Genomic DNA, 9,177 nt, shown 5'->3' on the forward strand with positions numbered 1-9,177 from the left:
ACAGCCAATAGGAGAGAAGAACAGTCAGTCAGCACAACACCCTAATTTATGTTTTCCTGTTGGATATTTATTCTCCTTTACATTGTTTTTCATGCGATGATACTGGAAATGCAATGGGCGGTGTATCTATTCATATATCCCATTGTTCTAAATGTGCATGAACAGCTGCCCCCAGGGTCCGTATAGTGACAGTTCTACCTGGGGCCTTCCCATTTGCCCTACCATATGCGACGGCTTCAGGGGCTCTCCGAGGGGAGTTGGTGCTCCCAGGGTACTTACAAGGGGCCCTGTCAGGGGCTGTGGTTCCCCCAGTGGCCCTACCAAGGATGGTGGCGCCGTCACAGACCCTCCCAGAGGCGGTTGCTCCCCAAAGGACCCTCCTAAGGGCTACCTCGCCCCCAAATTCTATCCCAGAGGCGACGGAGCCCTCTGGGGCCCTCCCTGGGGAAACTGCGCCCAAAGGAGCCCACTTCGGGGCGACGCCGCCCCCAGGGGAATTCCCAGAGGTAGCGGCGCTCCCAGGGCACCACCCAGGAGTAACGGTGCCCCCAAGGGCTAACCCAAGGATGGTGGCGTACTTAGGGGCTCTCCCAGGGGAGGTGGCGCCCACAGAGGCCCTCCCAGCTGCAGCCGCGTCCTCAGTGGACCTCTCAGGACTGGTTACACCCTGAGAGGCCTGTCAAGGGGTAAAGACGCCCCCATGGGCTCTTTGTATGGGCAGCAGCGACCCCAGGGGCTCTCCTTACGAGCAGCGATGCCCCAGGGGCCCTCCCAGGGGCCCTAACAGATGTGCCCTTTCCCATGAACCCTATAGCTTTTGGTTGTGGTGTCGTACATATTGCATACGTCCAGAAATCCCTTACTTAACTGTGATTGGTGGAAGAAAATGTAAACCCACCAAATAACAGCCAATAGGAGAGAAGAACAGTCAGTCAGCACAACACCCTAATTTATGTTTTCCTGTTGGATATTTATTCTCCTTTACATTGTTTTTCTTGCGATGATACTGGAAATGCAATGGGCGGTGTATCTATTCATATATCCCATTGTTCTAAATGAGCATGAACAGCTGCCCCCAGGGTCCCTACAGTGACAGTTCTACCTGGGGCCTTCCCATTTGCCCTACCATATGCGACGGCTTGAGGGGCTCTCCCAGGGGTGTAGACGCTGCCAGGGGACCTGCAAGGGGCCCTGTCAGAACTTCTGGTGCCCCCAGTGGCCCTACAGTGACAGTTCTACCTGGGGCCTTCCCATTTGCCCTACCATATGCGACGGCTTTAGTGGCTTTTCCAGGGTTGTTGGCGCTCCCAGGGGACTTACAAGGGGCCCTGTCAGGGGCTGTGGTTCCCCCAGTGGCCTTACCAATGATGGTGGTGCCGTCACAAACCCTCCCAGAGGCGGTTGCGCCCCAAGGGACCCTCCTAAGAGCGACCTCGCCGCCAAGGCTATCCCAGGGGCGACGGAGCCCTCTGAGGCTCTCCCAGGGGAAACTGTGTCTGCAGGAGCCCACTTAGGGGGGACGGCACCCCAAGGGAATTTCCAGAGGTAGCGGCGCTCCCAGGGCACCACCCAGGGGTAACGGTGCCCCCAGGGGGCCTCCCAGGGATGGTGGCGTCTTTAGTGGCTCTCCGAGGGGAGGTGGCGCCCACAGGGGATCTCCCAGCTGCAGGGGCATCCTCAGTGGACCTATCAGGACTGGTTACACCCTGAGAGGCCTGTCAAGGGGTAACGACGCCCCCAGGGGCTCTTTGTATGGGCAGCAGCGATCCCAGGGGCCCTACCAGAGGCGCCCCCTCCCAGGAACCCTATAGCTTTTGGTCGTGGTGACGTACATATTGCATACGTCCAGAAATCCCTTACTTAACTGTGATTGGTGGAATAAAATGTAAACCCACCAAATAACAGCCAATAGGAGAGAAGAACAGTCAGTCAGCACAACACCCTAATTTATGTTTTCCTGTTGGATATTTATTCTCCTTTACATTGTTTTTCTTGCGATGATACTGGAAATGCAATGGGCGGTGTATCTATTCATATATCCCATTGTTCTAAATGAGCATGAACAGCTGCCCCCAGGGTCCCTACAGTGACAGTTCTACCTGGGGCCTTCCCATTTGCCCTACCATATGCGACGGCTTGAGGGGCTCTCCCAGGGGTGTAGACGCTGCCAGGGGAACTGCAAGGGGCCCTGTCAGAACTTCTGGTGCCCCCAGTGGCCCTACCAAGGATGATGGCACCCCCACAGACCCTCCCAGAGGCGGTTGCGCCCCCGGGACCCTCCTAAGGGCACCCTTGGTTCCCAAGGCTATCCCAGGGGCGACAGAGCCCTGCCGGGCCCTCCCAAGAGAAACTGCACCCTCAGGAGACCACTTAGGGGCGATGGAGCCCCCAGGGGAATTCCGAGAGGTAGCGGCGTTCCCAGGGTACCCCTCTGGTGCAATGGTGCCCCCAGGGGCCCTCCCAAGGATGGTGATGTACTTAGGAGCTCTCCCAGGGGTTGTGGCGCCCACAGGGGCCCTTCTAGCTACAGCGGCGTCCTCAGTGGACCTCTCAGGACTGGTTACACCCTGATAGGCCTGTCAAGGGTCAACGACGCCCCCAAGGGCTCTTTGTATTTGCAGCAGCGCCCCCAGGGGCTCTCCATAAGTGCAGCGATGCGCCCTCTCCCAGGAACCCTATAGCTTTTGGGCGTGGTGTTGTACATATTGCATACGTCCAGCAATCCCTTACTTAACCGTGATTGGTGGAATAAAATGTAAACCCACCAAATAACAGCCAATAGGAGAGAAGAACAGTCAGTCAGCACAACACCCTAATTTATGTTTTCCTGTTGGATATTTATTCTCCTTTACATTGTTTTTCATGCGATGATACTGGAAATGCAATGGGCGGTGTATCTATTCATATATCCCATTGTTCTAAATGTGCATGAACAGCTGCCCCCAGGGTCCCTACAGTGACAGTTCACCCTGGGGCCTTCCCATTTGCCCTACCATATGCGACGGCTTCAGGGGCTCTCCCAGAGGTGTAGACGCTCCCAGGGGACCTACAAGGGGCCCTGTCAGAACTTCTGGTGCCCCCAGTGGCCCTACCAAGGATGATGGTGCCCCCACAGACCCTCCCAGAGGCCGTTGCCCCCCCAGGGACCCTCCTAAGGGCAACCTTGGCTCCAAAGACTATCCCAGGGGCGACAGAGCCCTGCGGGGCCCTCCCAAGAGAAACTGCTCCCTCAGGAGCCAACTTAGGGGCGACGGCGCTCCCCGGGAAATTCCCAGAGGCAGCGGCGCTCCCAGGGGACCACCCAGGGGTAATGGTGCCCCCAGGGGCCCTCCCAAGGATGGTGGTGTACTTAGTGGCTCTCCCAGGGGAGGTGGCGCCCACAGGGGTCCTCCCAGCTGCAGCGGCATCCTCAGTGGACCTCTCAGGACTGGTTACACCCTGAGAGGCCTGTCAAGGGGTAACGACGCCCCCAGGGGCTCTTTGTATGGGCAGCAGCGGCCCCAGGGTCTCTCTTTAGGAGCAGCGATGCCCCACGGGCCCTCCCAGGGGCCCTAACAGAGGTGCCCTTTCCCAGGAACCCTATAGCTTTTGGTCGTGGTGACGTACATATTGCATACGTCTAGCAATACCTTACTTAACTGTGATTGGTGGAATAAAATGTAAGCCCACCAAATAACAGCCAATAGGAGAGAAGAACAGTCAGTCAGCACAACACCCTAATTTATGTTTTCCTGTTGGATATTTATTCTCCTTTACATTGTTTTTCTTGCGTTGATACTGGAAATGTAATGGGCGGTGTATCTATTCATATATCCCATTGTTCTAAATGTGCATGAACAGCTGCCTTCTGGGTCCGTACAGTGACAGTTCTACCTGGGGCCTTCCCATTTGCCCTACCATCTGCGACGGCTTTAGTGGCTTTTCCAGGGGTGTTGGCGCTCCCAGGGGACTTATAAGGGGCCCTGTCAGGGGCTGTGGTTCCTCCAGTGGCCTTACCAATGATGGTAGCGCCGTCACAGACCCTCCCAGAGGCGTTTGCGCCCCAAGGGACCCTCCTAAGGGCGACCTCGCCGCCAAGGCTATCCCAGGGGCGACGGAGCCCTCTGAGGCTCTCCCAGGGGAAACTGTGTCTGCAGGAGCCCACTTAGGGGGGACGGCACCCCCAGGGTATTTCCAGAGGTAGCGGCGCTCCCAGGGCACCACCCAGGGGTAACGGTGCCCCCAGGGGCCCTCCCAAGGATGGTGGCGTACTTAGGGGCTCTCCCAGGGGAGGTGGCGCCCACAGGGGCCCTCCCAGCTGCAGCGGCGTCCTCAGTGGACCTCTCAGGACTGGTTACACCCAGAGAAGCCTGTCAAGAGGTAACGACGCCCCCAGGGGCTGATTGTATGGGCAGGAGCGCCCCCAGGGGCTCTCCTTAGACGCAGCAATGCCCCAGGGGCCCTAACAGAGGCGCCCCCTCCCAGGAACCCTATAGCTTTTGGTCGTGGTGACGTATATATTGCATACGTCCAGCAATCCCTTACTGAACTGTGATTGGTGGAATAAAATGTAAGCCCACCAAATAACAGCCAATAGGAGAGAAGAACAGTCAGTCAGCACAACACCCTAATTTATGTTTTCCTGTTGGATATTTATTCTCCTTTACATTGTTTTTCATGGGATGATACTGGAAATGCAATGGGCGGTGTATATATATTCATATATCCCATTGTTCTAATTGTGCATGAACAGATGCCCCCAGGGTCCCTACAGTGACAGTTACCCTGGGGCCTTCCCATTTGCCCTACCATATGCAACGCCTTCATTGGCTCTCCCAGGTGTGTTGGCGCTATCATGGGTCCTACAAGGGACGCTGTCAAGGGTTGTAGTGCCCCCAGTAGCCATACCAGGGGTGGTGGCCCCCCACTGGCCCTTACAGAGGCGGTTGCTCACCCAGGGACCATCCCAAGAGCGACCTCGCCCTCAAATGCTATACCAAGGGCTACGGAGCCCCCCGGGGCCGTCCTAGGGGAAACTGCTCCCGCAGGGGCCCACTTAGAGGCGACGGCGCCCCCAGGGGAATTCCCAGAGGTAGTGGCGCTCCCAGGGCACCACCCAGGGGCAACGGTACCCCCAGGGGCCCTCCCAAGGATGGTCGCGTACTTTGTGGCTCTCCCAGGGGAGAAAGGGCCCACAGGGGCCCTTCCAGCTGCATCGGCGACCTTAGGGGACCTCTCAGGGCTGGTTGCACCCTCATAGGCTCACAGAAAAACATAAGTTGGGGTGTTGAGCTGACTGATGGCTCTCTTCTCCTATTGCCTGTAATTTGTTGGATTTATATTTTAGTCCACCAATAGCAGGTTACATACAATAGAGGCCTCTCAGGAGCCCAGGGGCCCTCCCAGGGGCCCAGCGGCCCTCCCAGTTGCCCAGGTGCCGTTCCAGGGGCCCAAGGACCCAAAGGTTCTCCCAGGAACCCTGTGAGGGGCCCAGGAGCTCAAGGCCCCTCCCAGAAGCCCTCCCAGGGCCACCCTTAAAAGCCCAGTGGCAAAGGGGCTCTCTCAGGGGTCTTACCAGAGGCCTATTGGCCCTCAAGTTGGAACTAGGGGCCCTCCCATGGGCACCGGGGACCTCTTAAGGGCTCAATGGCCCTTCCTAGGGCCCAGGGGCCATTCCATGAGCCCGAAGGCCTTCCCAGAGGCCGAGGGTCCCTCCCAGGGGACTAGAGACTCTCTCAGGGGCCAAGGGACCAGCCCAGGTGCTCAGATGCTCTCAGGGCCGTAAGTTCCTTCTAAAAGGCCCTCCCAGGGGCCAAGGAGCCCTCCCATGGGCTCAGGCGCTTTTCCAAGGACCCAGGGGCTCTCCTAGTGGTCCGCCCAGAGGCCCAGGGCCTAGGAACCCTCCCAGAACCTAGGGACCTTCTCAGGGGCCTATTAACCCTCACAGGTCCCCAGGAGCCCTCCCAGTTGCCGAGGGGCCCTCCCATGAGCCCAGAGGATGACCCAGAGGCCCTCCCATTGGCCCAAGAACCCTCCCAGGGGACCAAGAGCATTTCCAGGTGCCCTCCTAGGGGACCTTCTATGGGCCCTCCAATGAATCCTCCCGGGGCCCTCCCGGGGATTTCTCAATGGTCCAGGGGCCTTACCAGGTGATCCTCCCAAGGGTCAAAGGCCCAGAGGCCCTAGCAGGGGACCAGAGGCTCTCAGGCCAACGGTCCCTCCCAGGAGCCTTTCCAGGGGGGCAAAGGCCCAGCGGCATTTCGAGAGGTACTGGCAGGCCCTTGGGGTCACTGCCACCCATAAGGAGAGATCCTTGGGGCGCGGTCGTCCCTGAGAGGTTCCCTGGCGGCATTTCTTTGCACTATTTAAAACTCTGGGAGATATGACGTTAATAAATACACCACCCATCGTATTTCCAGTATCATCCCATCCTGAACAATGAAAAGGAGAATAGATATCCAAAAGGAAAACATAAGTTGGGGTGTTGAGCTGACTGATTGCTCTCTTCTCCTATTGGCTATAATTTGGTGGATTTATATTATAGTCCACCAATAGCAGTTACATAAGGGAATGCTGGATATATACAATAGAGGCCTCTCAGGAGCCCAGGGGCCCTCCCAGGGGCCCAGCGGCCCTCCCAGTTGCCCAGGTGCCGTTCCAGGGGCCCAAGGACCCAAAGGTTCTCCCAGGAACCCTGTGAGGGGCCCAGGAGCTCAAGGCCCCTCCCAGAAGCCCTCCCAGGGCCACCCTTAAAAGCCCAGTGGCAAAGGGGCTCTCTCAGGGGTCTTACCAGAGGCCTATTGGCCCTCAAGTTGGAACTAGGGGCCCTCCCATGGGCACCGGGGACCTCTTAAGGGCTCAATGGCCCTTCCTAGGGCCCAGGGGCCATTCCATGAGCCCGAAGGCCTTCCCAGAGGCCGAGGGTCCCTCCCAGGGGACTAGAGACTCTCTCAGGGGCCAAGGGACCAGCCCAGGTGCTCAGATGCTCTCAGGGCCGTAAGTTCCTTCTAAAAGGCCCTCCCAGGGGCCAAGGAGCCCTCCCATGGGCTCAGGCGCTTTTCCAAGGACCCAGGGGCTCTCCTAGTGGTCCGCCCAGAGGCCCAGGGCCTAGGAACCCTCCCAGAACCTAGGGACCTTCTCAGGGGCCTATTAACCCTCACAGGTCCCCAGGAGCCCTCCCAGTTGCCGAGGGGCCCTCCCATGAGCCCAGAGGATGACCCAGAGGCCCTCCCATTGGCCCAAGAACCCTCCCAGGGGACCAAGAGCATTTCCAGGTGCCCTCCTAGGGGACCTTCTATGGGCCCTCCAATGAATCCTCCCGGGGCCCTCCCGGGGATTTCTCAATGGTCCAGGGGCCTTACCAGGTGATCCTCCCAAGGGTCAAAGGCCCAGAGGCCCTAGCAGGGGACCAGAGGCTCTCAGGCCAACGGTCCCTCCCAGGAGCCTTTCCAGGGGGGCAAAGGCCCAGCGGCATTTCGAGAGGTACTGGCAGGCCCTTGGGGTCACTGCCACCCATAAGGAGAGATCCTTGGGGCGCGGTCGTCCCTGAGAGGTTCCCTGGCGGCATTTCTTTGCACTATTTAAAACTCTGGGAGATATGACGTTAATAAATACACCACCCATCGTATTTCCAGTATCATCCCATCCTGAACAATGAAAAGGAGAATAGATATCCAAAAGGAAAACATAAGTTGGGGTGTTGAGCTGACTGATTGCTCTCTTCTCCTATTGGCTATAATTTGGTGGATTTATATTATAGTCCACCAATAGCAGTTACATAAGGGAATGCTGGATATATACAATAGAGGCCTCTCAGGAGCCCAGGGGCCCTCCCAGGGGCCCAGCGGCCCTCCCAGTTGCCCAGGTGCCGTTCCAGGGGCCCAAGGACCCAAAGGTTCTCCTAGAAACCCTGTCAGGGGCCCAGGAGCTCAGGGCCCCTCCCAGAAACCCTCCCCGGGCCACCCTTAAAAGCCCAGTGGCAAAGGGGCTCTCCCAGGGGCCCTACCAAAGGCCTATTGGCCCTCAAGTAGGAACTAGGGGCCCTCCCATGGGCACCGGAAACCTCTTAAGGGCTCAGGGGCCCTCCCTAGGGCCTAGAGGCCATTCCATGAGCCCAAAGGCCATCCCAGAGGCCGAGGGTCCCTCCCAGGGGACTAGGGGCACTTTTAGAATCCATGGTGCCTTACCAAGCGCCCTCCCAGGGGCCTAGGGGCTCTCTCAGGGGCCAAGGGACCAGCCCAGGTGCCCAGAGGCTCTCAGGGCCGTATGTGCCTTCTAAAAGGCCCTCCCAGGGGCCAAGGAGCCCCTTCCAGGGGCTCAGGTGCCTTTCCAAGGACCCAGGGGCTCTCCTAGTGGTCCGCCTAGAGGCCCAGGGGCCTAGGAACCCTCCCAGAACCTAGGGGACCTTCTCATGGTCCTAGTAACCCTCACAGGTCCCCAGGAGCCCTCCCAGTTGCCGAGGGGCCCTCCCATGAGCCCAGAGGATGACCCAGAGGCCCTTCCAGGGGACCAAGAGCACTTCCAGGTGCCCTCCTAGGGGCCCTTCTATGGGCCCTCCAATGGATCCTCCCGGGGCTTTCCCGGGAACTTCTCAATGGTCCAGGGGGCCTTACCAGGTGATCCTCCCAAGGGTCAAAGGCCCAGAGGCCCTAGCAGGGGACCAGAGGCTCTCAGGCCCAGGGTGGCGGAGACGTGACAGATCGCCCAATTGGCTAACGAGCCGATCAGTGGTGAAGAGAATAAAAATAAAAAAGTAAAAGAGAGTCGTGAGCATAACGAGAGACACTGTGATAATTAAATGCTACACCCAGTGTATGAAACTGCCCAGGCCAAAATGGTTCATTGTTGACGACACACTGCACCGCTACACGGGTCAGACAAGGTCAATGTAGACACGTTGGACGGACAGTGGTCTAGTTCCCTCTGCGCAGTAACGTCACCTGAACTATAGCTGGTTGGCCCGTTGCTCGGAAAGGAGAAAGATGTAGCTACAGTAAGAGAGACTATCTAAAAGGGTGTCATAAAGGATCTGGCCACTTTCGTCCCTTCATTGTGGAGGGAAGGACAGCTGACATTATTTGAATATTCTTACTTCCTGGAATTCCTACGCTTATTTCAGTGTAATTTATCTGTGCACTTGAGTTCATAACTGCCTCCTGAATGTTTCCGTATATATCTAAAAGGGGAATAAATATATGA

General features: G+C 57.7%; 3 protein-coding genes across 3 annotated transcripts; all 3 read left to right on the forward strand.

The window, feature by feature from the left end:
• Positions 1-2,922: 2,922 nt before the first annotated feature.
• LOC121860157 (basic salivary proline-rich protein 1-like) lies at positions 2,923-3,555 on the forward strand. Its single transcript, XM_042357213.1, has one exon. It carries the CDS (start codon positions 2,923-2,925, stop codon positions 3,553-3,555), a length of 633 nt encoding a protein of 210 aa, XP_042213147.1.
• A 1,279-nt stretch (positions 3,556-4,834) lies between these two features.
• LOC121860158 (U1 small nuclear ribonucleoprotein C-1-like) lies at positions 4,835-5,239 on the forward strand. Its single transcript, XM_042357214.1, has one exon. The coding sequence runs from the start codon at positions 4,835-4,837 to the stop codon at positions 5,237-5,239; it is 405 nt and encodes a 134-aa protein (XP_042213148.1).
• A 357-nt stretch (positions 5,240-5,596) lies between these two features.
• On the forward strand, positions 5,597-8,515 carry LOC121860159 (basic salivary proline-rich protein 1-like). Its single transcript, XM_042357215.1, has 6 exons — positions 5,597-5,760; positions 6,570-6,675; positions 6,994-7,253; positions 7,358-7,461; positions 7,785-8,117; positions 8,412-8,515. The coding sequence occupies exons 1-6, from the start codon at positions 5,597-5,599 to the stop codon at positions 8,513-8,515; spliced, it is 1,071 nt and encodes a 356-aa protein (XP_042213149.1).
• Positions 8,516-9,177: the final 662 nt, after the last annotated feature.

The sequence above is a fragment of the Homarus americanus genome, unplaced genomic scaffold (genome assembly GCF_018991925.1).
Source record: "Homarus americanus isolate GMGI-L3 unplaced genomic scaffold, GMGI_Hamer_2.0 scaffold5831, whole genome shotgun sequence".
Taxonomy (NCBI): Eukaryota; Metazoa; Arthropoda; class Malacostraca; order Decapoda; family Nephropidae; genus Homarus; species Homarus americanus.